Source organism: Bombina bombina, chromosome 3 (assembly GCF_027579735.1).
Source record: "Bombina bombina isolate aBomBom1 chromosome 3, aBomBom1.pri, whole genome shotgun sequence".
Classification (NCBI taxonomy): Eukaryota; Metazoa; Chordata; class Amphibia; order Anura; family Bombinatoridae; genus Bombina; species Bombina bombina.
This window is the reverse complement of record NC_069501.1, coordinates 1,268,220,326-1,268,242,480: the sequence shown is the minus strand read 5'-3', so window position 1 is coordinate 1,268,242,480 and position 22,155 is coordinate 1,268,220,326. Positions and strand designations below refer to the sequence as shown.

Sequence of the window (22,155 nt, the reverse complement as noted above, 5' to 3'; positions counted from 1 at the left end):
GACGTCCCTTAAAGGAACCGTCATTCGTCGGGATGTCGTCGTCGGAAGAAGATGGGTCCGCGCTGGATGTCTTCACGATGGAGCCGGTCCTCATCGGATGAAGATAGAAGATGCTGCTTGGAAGAAGATGGTTGCCGGTCCGGATCTACTCTTCTTCCCGAATAGGATGAAGACTTTGGACCCTCTTCTGGACTTCTTCAGCCGTCGGATGATGGATGTCTAGCCCCCGCTTGGGTTGGATGAAGATATCGGAGCCAGGACGGATCGGTGTGATACCCGGTGAGGTGAAGACAAGGTAGGAAGATCATCAGGGGCTTAGTGTTAGGTTTATTTAAGGGGGGTTTGGGTTAGATTAGGGGTATATGGGTGGTGGGTTGTAATGTTGGGGGGGGTATTGTATGTGTTTTTTTACAGGAAAAAGAGCTGAATTTCTTGGGGCATGCCCCGCAAAGGGCCCTGTTCAGGGCTGGTAAGGTAAAAGAGCTTTGAACTTTTGTAATTTAGAATAGGGTAGGGCATTTTTTATTTTGGGGGGCTTTGTTATTTTTTTAGGGGGCTTAGAGTAGGTGTAATTAGTTTAAAATTGTTGTAATATTTTTCTTATGTTTGTAAATATTTTTTTATTTTTTGTAACTTAGTTCTTTTTTATTTTTTGTACTTTAGTTAGTTTATTTAATTGTATTTATTTGTAGATATTGTATTTAATTCATTTATTGATAGTGTAGTTTTAGGTGTAATTGTAGATAATTGTAGGTATTTTATTTAATTAATTTATTGCTAGTGTAGTGTTAGGTTTAATTGTAAGTAATTGTAGGTATTTTATTTAATTTATTTATTGATAGTGTAGTGTTAGGTTTAATTGTAACTTAGGTTAGGATTTATTTTACAGGTAAATTTGTAATTATTTTAGCTATTAAATAGTTCTTAACTATTTAATAGCTATTGTACCTGGTTAAAATAAATACAACGTTACCTGTAAAATAAATATAAATCCTAAAATAGCTATAATATAATTATAATTTATATTGTAGCTATATTAGGATTTATTTTACAGGTAAGTATTTAGCTTTAAATAGGAATAATTTATTTAATAAGAGTTAATTAATTTCGTTAGATTTAAATTATATTTAAGTTAGGGGGGTGTTAGTGTTAGGGTTAGACTTAGCTTTAGGGGTTAATACATTTATTAGAATAGCGGTGAGCTCCAGTCGGCAGATTAGGGGTTAATGTTTGAAGTTAGGTGTCGGCGATGTTAGGGAGGGCAGATTAGGGGTTAATACTATTTATTATAGGGTTAGTGAGGCGGATTAGGGGTTAATAACTTTATTATAATAGCGGTGCGGTCCGCTCTGCAGATTAGGGGTTAATTATTGTAGGTAGCTGGCGGCGACGTTGTGGGGGGCAGGTTAGGGGTTAATAAATATAATATAGGGGTCGGCGGTGTTAGGGGCAGCAGATTAGGGGTACATAAGTATAACGTAGGTGGCGGTCGGCAGATTAGGGGTTAAAAAAATTTAATCGAGTGGCGGCGATGTAGGGGGACCTCGGTTTAGGGGTGCATAGGTAGTTTATGGGTGTTAGTGTACTTTAGAGCACAGTAGTTAAGAGCTTTATAAACCGGCGTTAGCCCAGAAAGCTCTTAACTACTGACTTTTTTCTGCAGCTGGAGTTTTGTCGTTAGAATTCTAACGCTCACTTCAGACACAACTCTAAATACCGGAGTTAGAAAGATCCCATTGAAAAGATAGGATACGCAATTGACGTAAGGGGATCTGTGGTATGGAAAAGTCGCGGCTGAAAAGTGAGCGTTAGACCCTTTCCTGACTGACTCCAAATACCGGCTGTAGCCTAAAACCAGCGTTAGGAGCCTCTAACACTGGTTTTCACGGCTACCGCCAAACTCTAAATCTAGGCCTTAGCGTTTATTTTTATTTGTAATTTAGTAATTTTTAATTGTAGATTTAAATAATTTGAGTAGGGTTAGGTTTTTAAATATGTAATATAGTTAATTTAATTGGTAGTTTAATGTAATTTTAGTATAATAGTTAGGGTAGGTTAATTAATAGTTTGATATAGTTTAATGTAATTTTAGTATAATAGTTAGGGTAGGTTCATTAATAGTTTAATATAGTTTAATTTAATTCTACAGGTAAGTTTAAATTTATTATAAGATAGGGATGTTGTAATTTTAATGTAAAGTTAGCAGGTTGTTAGGTTAAGGGGTTAATAGCTTAATTTAGTTTATGGTGATGTGGGGGGCTGGTGCTTTAGGGATTAATAGGTTTAGTAAGTGGTAGTGATGTGGGAGGCCAGGGGTTTAGGGGATAATATATTTATTTAGTTGTGGTGGGGTCCGGGAGCAGCGGGATAGAGGTTAATAACATTATATAGGTGGCGGCAGTGTCAGGGCAGCAGGTTAGGGGTGTTTAGACTCAGGGCTTATGCTAGGGTGTTAGGTGTAAACGTAACTGGTTTTCTACCATAGAAATCAATGGGATATCTGGCAGCATTGAACATGAGCTTTCGCTGCTTTCAGACTACCATTGATTCCTATGGCATCCGCGGTCTCCAGGGTGGGGGATTGAAAACCAGGAACGCTGGGCCGGAATAGCCACGAGAGTACCGGTTAACTGTTTGATAACTTTGAAAAAGTGTCAAATAGTGCGGAATGTGTATTCGGAACATCTGTAATGACATAAGCATCGATCTGTGTCGGATTGAGACCGGAGGATCGTATGTTACATCACAGATTTCAACTTTTGCTTGTCTGTAGGCTTTGATAACTAGGTAGAATCAAGCCTGCCACAATTACGCTGCGGAATTTCAGCTTATTTGTGGTTGATGGCTTGATAATTATCCCTCTTAGGATAGAGTTTAACAAATAAGGGATTACTTTATTTTATTTTATTTCTTTTACAGACATCCAAACCTGCAAAAACTCATTTCAGGGAGGTGACTACATGTATATGTATGTGGTGTGTGTATCTGTTGTGTGTCTGCATGTATGTGTATATGGTATGTGTATGTTGTGTCTGCATGTATGTGTATGGTGTGTATGTTATGTGTCTGTATGTATGTATGTGTATGGTGTGTATGTTGTGTGTCTGTATGTGTATATGGTGTGTGTATGTTGTGGGTCTGCATGTATGTATGTATGTGTATGTGGTGTGTGTATGTTGTGTGTCTGCATGTATGTGTATATGGTATGTGTATGTTGTGTCTGCATGTATGTGTATGGTGTGTATGTTATGTGTATGTATGTGTATGGTGTGTATGTTGTGTGTCTGTATGTGTATATGGTGTGTGTATGTTGTGGGTCTGCATGTATGTATGTGTATGTGGTGTGTGTATGTATGTTATGTGTCTGCATGTATGTGTTGTATGTCTACATGTATATGTATGTGTATGTGTTGTGTCTGCATGTGTGTGTATGTTGTGTGTCTGCATGTGTGTGTCTGTATGTATGTGTATGGTGTTTATGTTGTGTGTCTTAATGTGTATGTGGTGTGTGTATGTTGTGGGTCTGCATGTATGTATGTGTATGTGGTGTGTGTATGTTGTGGGTCTGCATGTGTGTATGTGGTGTGTCTATGTATGTTGTGGCTCTGCATGTATGCATGTGTATGTGGTGTGTGTATGTTGTGTGTCTGCATATATGTATGTGTATGTGGTGTGTGTATGTTGTGGGTCTGCATGTATGTATGTGTATGTGGTGTGTGTGTGTATGTTGCGCGTCTGCATGTATGTGTATGTGTTGTGTGTCTGCATGTATGTGTTGTATGTCTACATGTATATGTATGTGGTATGTGTTGTGTCTGCATGTGTGTGTGTACGTATGTATGTGTATGGTGTGTATGTTGTATGTCTGTATGCGTATGTGGTGTGTGTATGCTGTAGGTCTGCATGTATGTATGTGTATGTGGTGTGTGTATGTATGTTGTGTGTTTTTGTATGTATGCATGTGTATGTGGTTTGTGTATGCTGTGTGTCTGCATGTATGCATGTGTATGTGGTGTGTGTATGTTGTGTGTCTGCATGTATTTATGCGTATGTGGTGTGTGTATGTATGTTGTGTGTGCATGTGTATGTGGTGTGTGTATGTTGTGTGTCTGCATGTATGCATGTGTATGTGGTGTGTGTATGTTGTGTGTCTGCATGTATGCATGTGTATGTGGTGTGTGTATGTTTTGGGTCTGCATGCATGTATGCGTATGTGTATGTATGTTGTGTGTCTGCATGTACATGTATGTGTTGTGTGTCTACATGTATATGTATGTGGTATGTATGTATGTGTTGTGTGTCTGCATGTATGTGGTGTATGTCTACATGTATGTGTATGTGTTGTGTGTCTGCATGCATGTGTATGTGTTATGTGTCTGCATGTATGTGTATGTGTTGTATGTCTACATGTATGTGTATGTGTTGTATGTCTACATGTATGTGTATGTGTTATGTGTCTGCATATATGTGTATGTGTTGTATGTCTGCATATATGTGTATGTGTTGTATGTCTACATGCATGTGTATGTGTTGTATGTCTACATGTATATGTATGTGGTATGTGTATGTTTTGTGTCTGCATGTGTGTGTATGTTGTGTGTCTGCATGTATAAGTGTATGCTGTGTAGTATGTGTTGCTGAGTGTGTGCATGTTTACTTGTATGCTCTGCAGTATTTGTGTATGCTGTGTGATAGACTGTACATGTGTGCATATGTTGTTTAGTATGTGTGTGTTGCTGTGTGTGCATGTTTATTTGTATGCTCTGCAGTATGTGTGTATGCTGTGTGTGAGATTGTACATGTGGGTATATGCTGTTTAGTATGTGTGTGTTGCTGTGTGTGTGCACATGTTTATTTGTATGCTCTGCAGTATGAGTGTATGCTGTGTGTGAGATTGTACATGTGGGTATATGCTGTTTAGTATGTGTGTGTTGCTGTGTGTGTGCATGTTTATTTGTATGCTCTGCAATATGAGTGTATGCTGTGTGTGAGACTGTACATGTGGGTATATGCTGTTTAGTATGTGTGTGTTGCTGTGTGTGTGCATGTTTATTTCTATGCTCTGCAGTATGTGTGTATGCTGTGTGTGAGACTGTACATGTGTGTATATGCTGTTTAGTATGTGTGTGTTGCTGTGTGTGTGCACATGTTTATTTGTATGCTCTGCAGTATGTGTGTATGCTGTGTGTGAGATTGTACATGTGGGTATATGCTGTTTAGTATGTGTGTGTTGCTGTGTGCACATGTTTATTTCTATGCTCTGCAGTATGTGTGTATGCTGTGTGTGAGATTGTACATGTGGGTATATGCTGTTTAGTATGTGTGTGTTGCTGTGTGCACATGTTTATTTGTATTCTCTGCAGTATGCGTGTATGCTGTGTGTGAGACTGTACATGTGGGTATATGCTGTTTAGTATGTGTGTGTTGCTGTGTGTGTGCATGTTTATTTGTATGCTCTGCAGTATGTGTGTATGCTGTGTGTGAGACTGTACATGTGGGTATATGCTGTTTAGTATGTGTGTGTTGCTGTGTGTGCATATGTTTATTTGTATGCTCTGCAGTATGTGTGTATGCTGTGTGTGAGACTGTACATGTGGGTATATGCTGTTTAGTATGTGTGTGTGTTGCTGTGTGTGTGCATGTTTATTTGTATGCTCTGCAGTATGAGTGTATGCTGTGTGTGAGATTGTACATGTGGGTATATGCTGTTTAGTATGTGTGTGTTGCTGTGTGCACATGTTTATTTGTATGCTCTGCAGTATGTGTGTGTCAAGATTTGGGGACAGACATTAGTGAGTATTAAATGGCTAACGGCTAGATTTGGAGTTTTGTCGGTAACGACCCGAAAAACTAACGCCGGCTTTTTTCTGGCCGCACCATAAAAATAACTCTGGTATTGAGAGTCCACAAAAAGGCTGCATTAGGCTCCAAAAAAGGAGCGTAGAGCATTTTTAACGCAGCTTCAACTCTCGATACCAGAGTTGCCTACGCAAGCGGCCAGTCTCAAAAACGTGCTCGTGCACGATTCCCCCATAGGAAACAATGGGGCTGTTTGAGCTGAAAAAAAACCTAACACCTGCAAAAAAGCCGCGTTCAGCTCTTAATGCAGCCCCATTGTTTGCTATGGGGAAACACTTCTACGTCTGCACCTAACACCCTAACATGTACCCCGAGTCTAAACACCCCTAGCCTTACACTTATTAACCCCTAATTTGCCGCCCCAGCTATCGCTGACCCCTGCATATTATTATTAACCCCTAATCTGCCGCTCCGTAAACCGCCGCTACTTACATTATCCCTATGTACCCCTAATCTGCTGCCCTAACATCGCCGACCCCTATATTATATTTATTAACCCCTAATCTGCCCCCCACAACGTCGCCTCCACCTGCCTACACTTATTAACCCCTAATCTGCCGACCGGACCGCACCGCTACTATAATAAAGTTATTAACCCCTAATCCGCCTCACTAACCCTATAATAAATAGTATTAACCCCTAATCTGCCCTCCCTAACATCGCCAACACCTAACTTCAATTATTAACCCCTAATCTGCCGACCCAATCTTGCCGCTATTCTAATAAATGTATTAACCCCTAAAGCTAAGTCTAACCCTAACACTAACACCCCCCTAAATTAAATATAATTTAAATCTAACGAAATTAATTATCTCTTATTAAATAAATTATTCCTATTTAAAGATAAATACTTACCTGTAAAATAAATCCTAATATAGCTACAATATAAATTATAATTATATTATAGCTATTTTAGGATTAATATTTATTTTACAGGTAACTTTGTATTTATTTTAACCAGGTACAATAGCTATTAAATAGTTAAGAACTATTTAATAGCTAAAATAGTTAAAATAATTACAAATTTACCTGTAAAAGAAATCCTAACCTAAGTTACAATTAAACCTAACACTATACTATCAATAAATTAATTAAATAAACTACCTACAATTACCTACAATTAACCTAACACTACACTATCAATAAATTAATTAAATACAATTCCTACAAATAAATACAATTAAATAAACTAGCTAAAGTACAAAAAATAAAAAAATATTTACAAACATAAGAAAAATATTACAACAATTTTAAACTAATTACACCTACTCTAAGCCCCCTAATAAAATAACAAAGCCCCCCAAAATAAAAAAATGCCCTACCCTATTCTAAATAACTAAAGTTCAAAGCTCTTTTACCTTACCAGCCCTGAACAGGGCCCTTTGCGGGGCATGCCCCAAGAAGTTCAGCTCTTTTGCCTTTAAAAGAAAAAATACAATACCCAAGCCCCCCAACATTACAACCCACCACCCACATACCCCTAATCTAACCCAAACCCCCCTTAAATAAACCTAACACTAAGCCCCTGAAGATCTTCCTACCTTATCTTCACCTCACCGGGTTCAACGATCTGTCCAGAAGAGCTCCTCCGATGTCCTGATCCAAGCCCAAGCGGGGGGCTGAAGAGGTCCATGATCCGGATGAAATCTTCATCCAAGCGGGAGCTGAAGAGGTCCATGATCCGGATGAAGTCTTCTATCAATGGCATCTTCAATCTTCTTTCTTCCGGATCCATCTTGCAGACCTCCGACGCGAAACATCCTGCTGGCCCGACGGACTAACGACGAATGACGGTTCCTTTAAGGGACGTCATCCAAGATGGCGTCCCTCGAATTCCGATTGGCTGATAGGATTCTATCAGCCAATCGGAATTAAGGTAGGAATATTCTGATTGGCTGATGGAATCAGCCAATCAGATTCAAGTTCAATCTGATTGGCTGATTCAATCAGCCAATCAGATTGAGCTTGCAATCTATTGGCTGTTCCGATCAGCCAATAGAATGCGAGCTCAATCTGATTGGCTGATTGGATCAGCCAATCGGATTGAACTTGATTCTGATTGGCTGATTCCATCAGCCAATCAGAATATTCCTACCTTAATTCCGATTGGCTGATAGAATCCTATCATCCAATCGGAATTCGAGGGACGCCATCTTGGATGACGTCCCTTAAAGGAACCGTCATTCGTCGTTAGTCCGTCGGGCCAGCAGGATGTTCCGCGTCGGAGGTCTGCAAGATGGATCCGGAAGAAAGAAGATTGAAGATGCCGTTGATAGAAGACTTCATCCGGATCATGGACCTCTTCAGCTCCCGCTTGCATGAAGACTTCATCCGGATCATGGACCTCTTCAGCCCCCTGCTTGGGCTTGGATCAGGACATCGGAGGAGCTCTTCTGGATAGATCGTTGAACCCGGTGAGGTGAAGATAAGGTAGGAAGATCTTCAGGGGCTTAGTGTTAGGTTTATTTAAGGGGGGTTTGGGTTAGATTAGGGGTATGTGGGTGGTGGGTTGTAATGTTGGGGGGCTTGGGTATTGTATTTTTTCTTTTACAGGCAAAAGAGCTGAACTTCTTGGGGCATGCCCCGCAAAGGGCCCTGTTCAGGGCTGGTAAGGTAAAAGAGCTTTGAACTTTAGTTATTTAGAATAGGGTAGGGCATTTTTTTATTTTGGGGGGCTTTGTTATTTTATTAGGGGGCTTAGAGTAGGTGTAATTAGTTTAAAATTGTTGTAATATTTTTCTTATGTTTGTAAATATTTTTTTATTTTTTGTAACTTAGTTCTTTTTTATTTTTTGTACTTTAGCAAGTTTATTTAATTGTATTTATTTGTAGGAATTGTATTTAATTAATTTATTGATAGTGTAGTGTTAGGTTAATTGTAGGTAATTGTAGGTAGTTTATTTAATTAATTTATTGATAGTATAGTGTTAGGTTTAATTGTAACTTAGGTTAGGATTTATTTTACAGGTAAATTTGTAATTATTTTAACTATTTTAGCTATTAATTAGTTCTTAACTATTTAATAGCTATTGTACCTGGTTAAAATAAATACAAAGTTACCTGTAAAATAAATATTAATCCTAAAATAGCTATAATATAATTATAATTTATATTGTAGCTATATTAGGATTTATTTTACAGGTAAGTATTTAGCTTTAAATAGGAATAATTTATTTAATAAGAGATAATTAATTTCGTTAGATTTAAATTATATTTAACTTAGGGGGGTGTTAGTGTTAGGGTTAGACTTAGCTTTAGGGGTTAATACATTTATTAGAATAGCGGCGAGATTGGGTCGGCAGATTAGGGGTTAATAATTGAAGTTAGGTGTCGGCGATGTTAGGGAGGGCAGATTAGGGGTTAATACTATTTATTATAGGGTTAGTGAGGCGGATTAGGGGTTAATAACTTTATTATAGTAGCGCTCAGGTCCGCTCGGCAGATTAGGGGTTAATAAGTGTAGGCAGGTGGAGGCGACGTTGTGGGGGGCAGATTAGGGGTTAATAAATATAATACAGGGGTCGGCGGTGTTAGGGGCAGCAGATTAGGGGTACATAAGGATAACGCAGGTGGCGGCGCTTTGCGGTTGGCAGATTAGGGGTTAATAAGTGTAGGTAGGAGGAGGCGAAGTTGAGGGGGGCAGATTAGGGGTTAATAAATATAATACAGGGGTCGGCGGTGTTAGGGGCAGCAGATTAGGGGTACATAAGGATAACGTAGGTGGTGGTCGGCAGATTAGGGGTTAAAAATTTTTATTAGAGTGTCAGCGATGTGGGGGGACCTCGGTTTAGGGGTACATAGGTAGTTTATGGGTGTTAGTGTACTTTAGAGTACAGTAGTTAAGAGCTTTATAAACCGGCGTTAGCCCAGAAAGCTCTTAACTACTGACTTTTTTCCTGCGGCTGGAGTTTTGTCGTTAGATGTCTAACGCTCACTTCAGAAACGACTCGAAATACCGGAGTTAGAAAGATCCCATTGAAAAGATAGGATACGCAATTTACGTAAGGGGATCTGCGGTTTGGAAAAGTCGCGGCTGAAAAGTGAGCGTTAGACCCTATTTTTAGCGACTCCAAATACCGGCGGTAGCCTAAAACCAGCGTTAGGAGCCTCTAACGCTGGTTTTCACGGCTAACACCAAACTCCAAATCTAGGTCTAAGAGTTTTGAAATATATATTTATTACACAGTATTTACAGAATTGTTTTATATTTAGATGATATGCTTTTTTATTACATTGGTCTCTTGGTTTTGTTTTTAAGCCACTTCCCATCCCTGCTGCCGCTCACCATATAAAACTTTTGCTGGGGGATGGTCCCTCTTTCAAATTTGGAAATGTTGGGAGGTTTGTAGTATTTGTGTTTTATTTTATTAAAATCAGTGGGAGCTTTTTGATTACTGATGAATGCTTTGAGGGTTCTATAATGTCCCAGCAACTAAAGGCATCATGGTATTTGGAGTTTCAGGGAGAATGCACTCCATTTGCTGGCATCAGGGAGCCGCTATTACAATCAGGGAACTTCAGGGAGAGTTGGGATGTCTGCTTTTATTTAAAGAAAGGTATTTCTTTATGCATAAAAAGCAAAGTATAAATAATAAATGCACAGAAAGACAAATAATAGCCTTTCTCTTAAACAAATTGTTTCTTTCAAACTAACTGTTATTTTCTGATATAAAGGATGCAAATGATTACTGCAAGTATTGACTAATTAATCAATTAAGCAAAACAGGTATAAAATGCTTGAGAAAGGCTGACCATTACAGCCATCACCTGTTCTCCAGGTAGCATATAGAAGAGCCATAGAGCAGTTCAGCAGCATCTGAGGCAACTACTCCTACAAGAAGGCGGAGCACAAAAAGCCAAAAGCAGAAACACGCTGTAACAAAATGCTCCAAGACCGGCGTGTTAAAAAACGGGAAGACAAACACTGTATACTATCCTCTAATTGCAGGTAGTGATAAAGCCCTACAAGGAACCCCGCACACTATAGATAAAACTGATTGCGGACACATTGATAATTCCCGCAAAAGAAGAAGAAAAAAACAGCCATCCTTTGAAAATCTCCATCTGGAGTACAGATCATCTGCCATGGATACGGAATACGGAAACATCCGTGCACAGGGTGGATTTGAAACCCGCAAGCCATAAATACCATTAAGAAGGTAAAGCGTTCTACCTTAAGCACAGATCCCACAAATGGATACAACTTACGGAAGGACAACATCGGGCTAAGGGTGGATTTAAAACCTGTAAACCTGCAAGATTACTCATAGGATCCCAGGACGTTTCTACACTACCATCGACCTACCAAATGGGTAAAAAGGTCAGATAGGTATACCATACTAACTTTTTGCTGTTAATACCATTTATGACTTTTTATTTGGGAAAGGACACTTACTTTATGATTGCTGTTGATCTTTTGATCCTTAAGCCCAAATCTGATTTTATATTGTAACTATTTGTTATTAACGCATATAGGTTGGCCAACCAACTGTATTTAAAAAAAAATAATTATGTTATATGGTTTACATCACATACATATTTGTGTAACATCATAACTCTCTTTTTTCATTAAAACTCTTTTAACACATTGAGTGTATTTAATTTAGTCTGCAAAAGACAGTTAGAAACACGTCACTACTACTAAGAGTTTATACAAGTAATAAAATTTACTGTTTTAATAAGAAATGTATTTGTAACAGACTCTCAGTATATGGCCGGATTATAATACAATATATTTAATAATTATTCTTTAAAATAAACCCCCAATAAAATGCATATACCAAACAATACAATTAATGTAAATTCCTAAATTCTTTTTATTAGTTAAAATTTATAGACACATTGAATTATATTTATATAAAACCATATATGAACAAACTATACACGTTTAAACTATTATAATATGCTATGCAAAGATCATAAAAGTTACCTTATTCACAATTGAATTGCATTAATGCAATGAGACACCAAGATATGAGCCACTAACATCCAGACAACTATACTTTAACTATTTAGCCCACAAATGATTCTATACATTCTAATTAAAACACCAGAAGTTATATATATTCCAAATGTAAACAGTCAATTTATATGCCAATTTATCCAAGCTGAAATGAATTCTTAATTATCTACAATTATGATAAATTCTAAAATATATTTATATATTTGCAAAGATAAATTACTTAGCATACAAAAGGCAAGCTTAAAACTATACAGGACCATGAATTTAAGCTAGAATGCAAAATACCCTTTTTAAATCTACTGACTGCAATTTGATTGTAGTAATAATGAATGTATTTGCTTTAAAATATCAACTTATAGAATTCATACATTACCAATATGAGCCAATTTAGGATTTCAATCTTTTCCAATTATTTTCAGATAACCTTATATGAAGAAAAGTTATGGCATAGATCAAGAAGTTAGTCATAGCTTTTTGCTTAAGTTGATTGTGTCCCAAGTATGGCAGCAGTTTGTCAATCAGACCAGTTTCAGCAGACAAAAGATTCAATACCCCCTCTTTTGCATTAAGCTTTTCTTATATATAATCATTTGTGATCTGTTTTTGGTTACGCCCACGGAGCTTGTCCCTCTCATTGGCCCTTTGGATGTTTAGCATTGATTGGTTATCATGTGTTCTAATAGACAATTTATTTGGCTATCATACCAGTTCTAATTCCCTAGGGGGCAGCAGACAACCAGAAATATAGTCCCACCATCCATTTTGCTACAATTTAATACATCCGTATAAAGTGATTATTTAAACTACTTTACTTCCTTGTATTAATCATTTACAATATTGATTATAGATGGGGTAATAAAATGTCATTTTTCTGATTACTCCAATACCAAATGCAGTATGTTTCTAGTGATCATATCAATAAACAATTACTATCAATCATTTGCCCTCCACAGAATCACATCATTCAACATTCTGGCATTGCATCTCAATAGAAATGCAAAGTATTTCATATTTCTAATGAATTTTGAATGCATGGCAATACCAGATGCAGATCTGATTTAAAAAGAGTTTTAATTATTTTGAGACATTTTGAATCCTTAAGACATTCTATGCTTTTTTTTATATATATATTCAGACACATGATCATATTTAATGTGTCTGAATATATATGTTCATTTGAGTAATTCCTTATATTCATATAAAAACACAGCAGATTACACATTTTTATAATGTATTTAAAATGATACAGGCTGTATTTTAAAATGACCCAAGAGTTACAATGCAAGACATGTGTCTCTGTCAGCCAGTACATATGTTGATTCAATACAACAGGGACAATTTAACACATAGTCATTTCTTCAGCAATAAATCTTCTCCACGAATCTCATTAGGCCTAAAAGAAAAATCCCAGATGTCACGTCTCTATTAACTCTGGGGTTCCTGTGACCTAGATAATAAGACAGATGCTCTCTCTTTGAAATAACTTAAATGCTATCTTAATCAGGATAAGCGTATCTTATGTCTGATCTAAGATCTGGAATACACAGAATATACATGACCATTTTTTTGAAGTAATTTGCCTTTCTTTGAAATGACTGTCTGAATTTAACTAGACCAAATGTCTTCCCTTTGTCCTCACCTGGATGCATTGTAATTTTGCATATTGAGTGGGGGAGGAATTGTGACCAGTCAGGCATCTAATGTCTTATAGGCAGTTTCACAAAGCAAATAAAAAAAATGAGTTCTTGGTCTTATCATAAATCTATGTGTAGATAAAAATACATACATATATACATTATTTAATAATACTCAGATATCCTGACAAGACAATTATTTTCCTATCTCCATTGGGTATTAGCTATTTTAGCGCTCTTTTGTCTAAAACTCTTTCACCCAACGCAAGAATTTGAACCTTACTGCACAACCTGTAATACCGGCGTTATGGAAATCCTACGCAAAAACATAATTTTTTTGAGTGCGAGATTGATGTTGCGTTACAGGCTAAAATGCTCATGGTATAGCTATACCAACATGACTCGTAATAGCTGTGTTACTGTTTCTACTCTGAAATTGCTATTTTTCAGCGTTAAAACCGTAACTCAAAACTCGTAATCTAGGCAATATTTAATTCTGTCTAAAAATGAATGTTTATTCTAAAATATTGTAATATTTTACATAAACCTTATGAATTAAAAAGTTTAATTATGTAATTGATTCATTATTTAATTATGATATTAAATTTGTTAAGTTTAGATAAAACACAAGTGATAGCACAAGGTTCATTATCTTGCGCTCAATTCCACACTAAGGTATAGCTTACAATCTACTTTAACAAGTGGAGGGTAACAAGGGATAACCAGAGAATGTTAATGTGGCTGACATTTTATTTTTGTGTGCCCTATACTTGTAATGGACAGCACAAGGGTGGCTTTTAGCACTCATATTACAAGCCATTGAGTGAACTAAACTATTAAAGCAAAATAAAACACATATAAATTATATATAAGTAAATAAAGTATTTCAGTAATATTTATAGTTATTACGTTTATAATGAAGGTTTATTAAAAATAAAGTTTTAACACTGATTTAAATGGATATGCTATATTACTGGTGTGAGACTGGAAGGACTCAAAGGTGTTTATGTGTGTTTGTGTGTGTGCGTGTGTGAAACATAGAAACGTATATATAGACGGCAGATAAGAGCCATAGGCCCAGCAAGTCTGCCCAATATTTCCTAAAAGTATAAACTTACCTAGTTGGTAGGATAGCCGTATGCTTGTCCCAGGCATTAATCCGTATATAGAATAGCCTTATGCTTATCCCAGACAGTGTTTGTCATTACTACCTCTTGTGTAAGTTTATTCCATGAATCAATCACCCTTTCTGTGAAGAAGCTCCAACATATTACTCTTTAGCTTGAGATCATGACCCCTTGTTCTTAAATTTTCCTTTTTATGTAAAATACAGCCTCAGCTTTACTAAGCCCTTTAATATACTTGAAAGCTGCTATCATATCACCTATTTGCCTTCTCTCCTCTAAGCTATACATATTTAGGTAATTGAGCCAATCCTGGTACGCTTTATTTTTTAGACCATGTACCATTTTGGTAGCCTCCTTTGCACAGATTCAAAGTTTGTTTATAGCCTTCAGTAGATATGGCCTCCAGAACTGCACACAATACTCAAGATGAGGCCTAACTAATGATCTGTAAAGTGGCATAAGAACCTTACTATTTCTGCTGCAAATACCTCAATCAATACATCCAATAATTCTGCTGGCTCTACTCACTGCAGTACTACATTGTTAATTAAATTTTAAATAATAATTGTAATAGTCAGTAAAGTGTCATTAAGTCTGCAATTAACGTTTCTATTTTTCTTCCCTAAATGCATAATTTGCACTTCTTATTTTGTATACCCCCCTGGAACATCTATTCTATTACACATTTTTATATAATCTGCAAACAGATATAATTTCCCTTGTAGCCCTTTGCTGATATCTTTGATAAATATGTTAAACTAAAACAGGCCCCAGAACTGCCCACTGAGGAACACCACTAGTAACTGCCCCCTCTGTTGAATGTACTCCATTTTCTAAGACACAATCGCCTAGCTTACGAGTTTGGTGTTAGCCTTAAAAAGCAGTGTTGAGAGGTCCCAACGCTGCTTTTTTTCTAACGCTGGTATTACGAGTCTGGCAGGTACAGGTGTACCGCTCACTTTTCTTCCGCGACTCGAGGCTACCGCAAATCCCCTTAGGTCAATTGCGTATCCTATCTTTTTAATGGGACTTGCCTAATGCTGGTATTACGAGTCTTGGAAGAAGTGAGCGGTACACCCTCTCCTGTCCAGACTCCTACTGCATTTAAAAGTCCGTAGTTAAGAGTCTTATGGGCTAACGCCGGAACATAAAGCTCTTAACTAAAGTGCTAACAAGTACACTAACACCCATAAACTACCTTTTAACCCCGAAACTGAGGCCCTCCCCCACATCGCAAACACTAAAATAAATATTTTTAACCCCTAATCTGCCGATCGGACATCGCCGCCACCTACATTATACCTATGAACCCCTAATCTGCTGCCCCTAACATCGCTGACACCTACATTATATTTATTAACCCCTAATCTGCAGCCCCCAACATCGCTGCCACCTACCTACAATTATTAACCCCTAATCTGCCGACCGGACATCGCCGCCACTTTAATAAATGTATTAACCCCTAAACCTAAGTCTAACCCCCCCTAACTTAAATATAATTTAAATTTAATGAAATAAATTTAACATAATTAAATAAATTATTCCTATTTAAAACTAAATACTTACCTACTAATAGTTACATTGTAGCTAGCTTATGATTTATTTTTATTTTACAGGCAACTTTGTATTTATTTTAACTAGGTACAATAGTTATTACATAGTTATTAACTATTTAATTACTACCTAGCTAAAATAAGTACAAAATAACCTGTAAAATAAATCCTAACCTAAGTTACAATTACACCTAACACTACACTATCATTAAACTAATTACCTAAACTAGCTACAATTAATTACAATTAAATTAAATAAACTAAATTAAGAAAAAAAAACACTAAATTACAGGGAAAAAAAAAGAATTACAAGAATTTTAAACTAATTACACCTAATCTAATCCCCCTAAAAAAATAAAAAAAGCCCCCCAAAATAATAAAATTTCCCTACCCTATACTAAATTACAAATAGCCCTTAAAATGGCCTTTTGCGGGGCATTGCCCCAAAGTAATCAGCTCTTTTACCTGTAAAAAAAAAAATACAATACCCCCCCATTAAAACCCACCACCCACACACCCCTACTCTAAAACCCACCCAATCCCCCCTTAAAAAAACCTAACATTAACACCCTGAAGATCACCCTACCTTGAGCCGTCTTCACCCAGCTGGGCACAAGTGGTCCTCCATATGGCAGAAGTCTTCATCCGATCGGGGCAGAAGAGGTCCTCCAGACGGCAGAAGGCTTCATCCAGACGGCATCTTCTATCTTCATCCTTCCGGAGCTTAGCAGGTCCATCTTCAATCCAGCCGACGTGGAGCATCCTCTTCAAACGAAGTCCTAACGAAGAATGAAGGTTCCTTTAAATGACGTCATCCAAGATGGCGTCCCTTGAATTCCGATTGGCCAATGAGAATTAAGGTAGGAAAAATCCTATTGGCTTATTCAATCAGCCAATAGGATTGACCTCACATTCTATTGGCTGATTGGAACAGCCAATAGAATGCAAGCTCAATCCTATTGGCTGATTGGATCAGCCAATCGGATTGCACTTCAATCCGATTGGCTGATAACATCAGCCAATAGGATTTTTCCTACCTTAATTCCGATTGGCTGATAGAATTCTATAAGCCAATCAGAATTCAAGGGACGCCATCATGGATGACGTCATTTAAAGGAACCTTCATTCTTCGTTAGGACTTCGTTTGAAGAGGATGCTCCGCATCGGCTGGATTGTAGATGGACCCGCTCCGCTCTGGAAGGATGAAGATAGAAGATGCCGTCTGGATGAAGCCTTCTGCCGTCTGGAGGACCTCTTCTGCCCCGATCGGATGAAGACTTCTGCCGTATGGAGGACTACTTGTGCCCAGCTGGGTGAAGACGGCTTAAGGTAGGGTGATCTTCAGGGGGTTAGTGTTAGGTTTTTTAAGGGGGGATTGGGTGGGTTTTAGAGTAGGGGTGTGTGGGTGGTGGGTTTTAATGTTGGGGGGTATTGCATTTTTTTTATAGGTAAAAGAGCTGATTACTTTGGGGCAATGCCCTGCAAAAGGCCCTTTTAAGGGCTATTTGTATTTTAGTATAGGGTAGGGAAATTTTATTATTTTGGGGGGCTTTTTTTATTTTATTAGGGGGGATTTGATTAGGTGTAATTAGTTTAAAATTCTTGTAATTCTTTTTTTTTCCTGTAATTTAGTTTTTGTTTTTTTTCGTAATTTAGTTTATTTAATTTAATTGTAATTAATTATAGGAAGTTTAGGTAATTAGTTTAATGATAGTGTAAAGTTAGGTGTAATTGTAACATAGGTTAGGGTTTATTTTACAGGTAATTTTGTACTTATTTTAGCTAGGTAGTTATTAAATAGTTAATAACTATTTAATAACTATTGTACCTAGTTAAAATAAATACAAAGTTGCTTGCAAAATAAATATAAATCCTAAGGTAGCTACAATGCAACTATTAGTTATATTGTAGCTAGCTTAGGGTTTATTTTATCGGTAAGTATTTAGTTTTAAATAGGATTAATTTATTTAATTATGATAAATGTATTTTGTTTAATTTAAATTATATTTAAGTTAGGAGGGTGTTAGGGTTAGACTTAGGTTTAGGGGTTAATAAATGTAATATAGTAGCGGCGACGTTGGGGTCGGAAGATTAGGGGTTAATACATTTAATATAGTTGCGGCGACATGGGGGGGCAGATTAGGGGTTAATAACTATAATGTAGGTGTCGGCGATGTTGGGGGCAGTAGATTAGGGGTTCATAAGTATAATGTAGGTGGCGACATAATAGGGGTTAATAATATAATGTAAGTGTCAGCAATAGCGGGGGCGGCAGATTAGGGGTTAATAAGTGTAATATTAGGGGTGTTTAGACTCGGGGTTCATGTTAGGGTGTTAGGTGTAGACATAGATTTATTTTCCCCATAGGAAACAATGGGGCTGCGTTAGGAGCTGGACGCTGTTTTTTTTGCAGGTGTTAGTTTTTTTTTTTAGCCAGCTCAGCCCCATTGTTTCCTATGGGGAATTTGTGCACGAGCACGTTTAGCCAGCTTACCGCTACCATAAGCAACGCTGGTATTGAGGTGAGATGTGGAGCAAAATTTTGCTCTACGCTCACCTTTTTGTGGCTAACGCCAGGTTTAAAAAAACCTGTAATACCAGCGTTGTCTTAAAGTAGCATTAGAAAAAAAAGGCTCGTTAGCAACGCAAGCCTTACCGACAAAAACTCGTAATCTCGCCGTTTGTTTTCTGTCCTTAAGCCAGCATTCTACTCAGTTCACAATTTTTGAGTCTAGACCAAGGAGATACAGTTTGTTAATTAGTTTGCTGTGTGGGATGGTGTCAAATGCTTTGCTAAAATCTAGATTTGCTACTGCTCCACCCTGGTCTAATACATTTGTTACATAATCAAAGAAGCCAATTAGATTAGTCTGACATGATCTTCCTGAAGTAAAACCATGTTGATTTTGGTCCTCTAAATTGTTTGTCTTTATGTAAGTCATAATTATTTATTGTAAGAAATTTTCCATTCATTTTCCTACTACTGAATTTAAACTAATTGGCCTGTGGTTACCAGATTCTTCCCTACTGCCCTTTTTATGAAGAAGTACTACATTCACTATTCTCCAATCTTCTGGAACAGCTCCTGTTAATAGTGACTGATTAAACAGATCAGCTAATGGGGCAGTTAGCACTGATCAAAGTTCTTTGTAAATATTTGTATATTTGTATAGATATGTGTGTGTTTATATATTTGTAAATGTGTGTATATGAATGAATATGTGTACAAATGTATGTATGTGTATATGGGACACATGTGTGTATGTTTGTGTGTGTGTGTATATGAATGTATACATGTGTACACATGTGTATATGTGGTACAAATGTATGTATGTGCACATATGTATATGTATGTGCACATATGTATATGTATGTGTGTATATTTAAGAATCCATGTGTATGTGGGTACACATATGTTAGTATGTGTGTGCACATATGTATGTGTACACATGGATGTGTGTGCACATGTGTATGTGTGTATGTATGCATGTGTGTACATTTGTGTGTGTGTACATATGTAGGTGTGTGTGTTTGTGCATATGACTGTATGTGTATGCATGGGTACATATGTATGTATGTATGTGAGTGTGTACATATGTACATATACATACAAATGTACACACACACATACATATGTCTACATGATTGTGTATGCATGTGTACATATCTATGTTTGTGTATGTATGTAGGTATGTGCAAAGTGTTTTAAAGTTAAATTTCTACACAAAATCCACAGTATAAAACTAAGTTAAGATCTCCAAAACCTGAGCATAGGTTTAGTGCAACTTCAGTTTAGTGATCGTGTGATAGGCGACATTAGTTTTTCAGTGCTAGTATATAAAGAATTTTGCCAACACATGCTATCCGACACCCAGATGTGCACACTAGACTATCATTTAAGCAATAAAATATTACTTTTAACTTGTTATAGGAGCATAAAATGTGCTATTGATTTGCCTTGAGCGATGTTAATGCACAAAAGTGGTAATTTTTTATGATTTGCTTGTGTTGTGATTTGCCCTATGTGTTTGTGTTCAGTGAATAAAGCTATTATGTAGCATGTTGCATGGTCATGATATTAGATAATATTATGTAGTTCTGTGTTAACAATCTAACCTTCCTGATGAGAGTGTAAGAAATATTTTTTATATAAAAGTATTGTTAAACCAGAAGAAAGATATCATTAAATAGAGTAGCATTTATTTTACACTATACATTTTCATATTTGATTAAATCCATTTTAAGTCTACTGTCCCTTTTGCCATATATTTGTGTGTGTGATATGTATGTCATAGTGCTATATGCTAATGAGGGCACATTATGTTCTTCTGCCCTTTGTGTTACTTTAAAAACATTAAGAGACATGTAAATAAAAATAAAATTGTAATGATTCTGATTCTGTATTCTGATTTTGTTTTTTTCTTTGAATTTTTCTAGGAGGAATTTGATTATTTTGGCACTGCATATAGAGCATTCGATGACCAGTATATTGGTTGCCGAGATGAAATGGACCGCAAAATGCAGAAAGACAACATGATAGAAATGGAAAAAATAAAAAATAAAGATTTCAAAATTGCATGGGAAGAAGCTGAATACATGTGGAAAAATGTGAAGAAAGATCAGGTTATTTCAGTTCTTCCAAGAGGATTCCATGATCTTCATGGGACGGCCATAGTAGCTTACACAGGTTTTATTGGTGATGATTTTAATAATGCTTTGAAATTAGCTGGCGAATCCCGTGATTATTACATAAAGAACTTCCATTATAAATCCTTACATTTCTACTTGACAGTTGGGATGGAGCTTTTATCGAATAGGTGTAAGACATTTAATGAGACTGTTTACAAAATAATAGATGAGTTTCCATCTTACGTCACATACCCTATAAAGTTTGGACACTTTTTGTCGACAACATATAAACTATATGGCAATTATTCATTTCTTACTATCATTACTCAATGTGGTGTTAAAATAGACAAATTCTCACAGTATCCAGAAGAAATGGAAGTTCTGGTTCCAGGGTATGAGATGTTCGAAATATCAGATTATGCAGAAGAATACCAAAGGATTGTACTGACCAGCATCCAAAAAAGCTGTAGCAATTATAATTGTGCATATATTGGAGGTAGGCTATTTTTATCTTGATATGGTGCACAATTGTTAACAATGATATTAACCTCTTGGGTGCCAAAGAGACTGGAAGAAAACCTTATTGCTAGAGGTGTCGGGTATGAGACCCAGATCAAACACTCACAATTGTGTAATATAAAGATTTTCATAAATAGGTTAATAGATAATGAGGCAGATAATTAGATTAAGAGATAATTCCTTAATTTAACTTTATTCCCTTACCCCTAACTCGAAACATTTTACCAATTCTTTATCCTAATATAAACACCAATTTATAAATTTATCTCAATTCCTAACATTAACATTAAGCCATGAATTTAACTCTTACTCTAACCATAGCCCTAACCTTATTAAACATAATCCTTACACTAACCATAATACTGATCCTAATCCTAGCTCTAACCCTGATTTGTAAATGTAGGCCTTGTGCTAACCTTGAACTTAAAGCGACATGAAACACAAATTTTGGTTTGCTTTTAACAAATGTATGATTTCAACAAAGGACACCAAGATACTTAAACTAAATAGCTAATAGAAGTAAAGTTGTTTAAAATTGTATGATCTATCTGAATCGAGAAAGAAAAATGTGGTGTTTCATGTCACTTTAATTCTACCACTAACCATTGTCTTTAACATAACCCTAGCACTAACCATGATCCTGAACCTAGTCCTAGCACTAACCCTGATTCTAAACCTAATTCTAGCACTAACCATGATCCTGAACCTAATGCTAGCACTAACCATGATCCTGAACCTAGTCCTAGCACTAACCCTGATTCTAAACCTAATTCTAGCACTAACCATGATCCTGAACCTAATGCTAGCACTAACCATGATCCTGAATCTAGTCCTAGCAATAACCCTAATCCAGAACCTAGTCCTAGCACCAA

The 22,155-nt window shown here is 36.7% G+C and overlaps 1 protein-coding gene across 1 annotated transcript in view; it reads left to right on the top strand.

The window, feature by feature from the left end:
* Positions 1-21,280, top strand: part of LOC128652726 (T-cell ecto-ADP-ribosyltransferase 2-like) — a 72,424-nt gene extending 51,144 nt beyond the window's left edge. Inside the window, exon 2 of the mRNA XM_053705658.1 lies at positions 20,573-21,280. Within this exon, the coding sequence (XP_053561633.1) occupies positions 20,573-21,280 (708 nt within the window). The remainder of the gene's footprint in view (positions 1-20,572) is intronic.
* Positions 21,281-22,155: the final 875 nt, after the last annotated feature.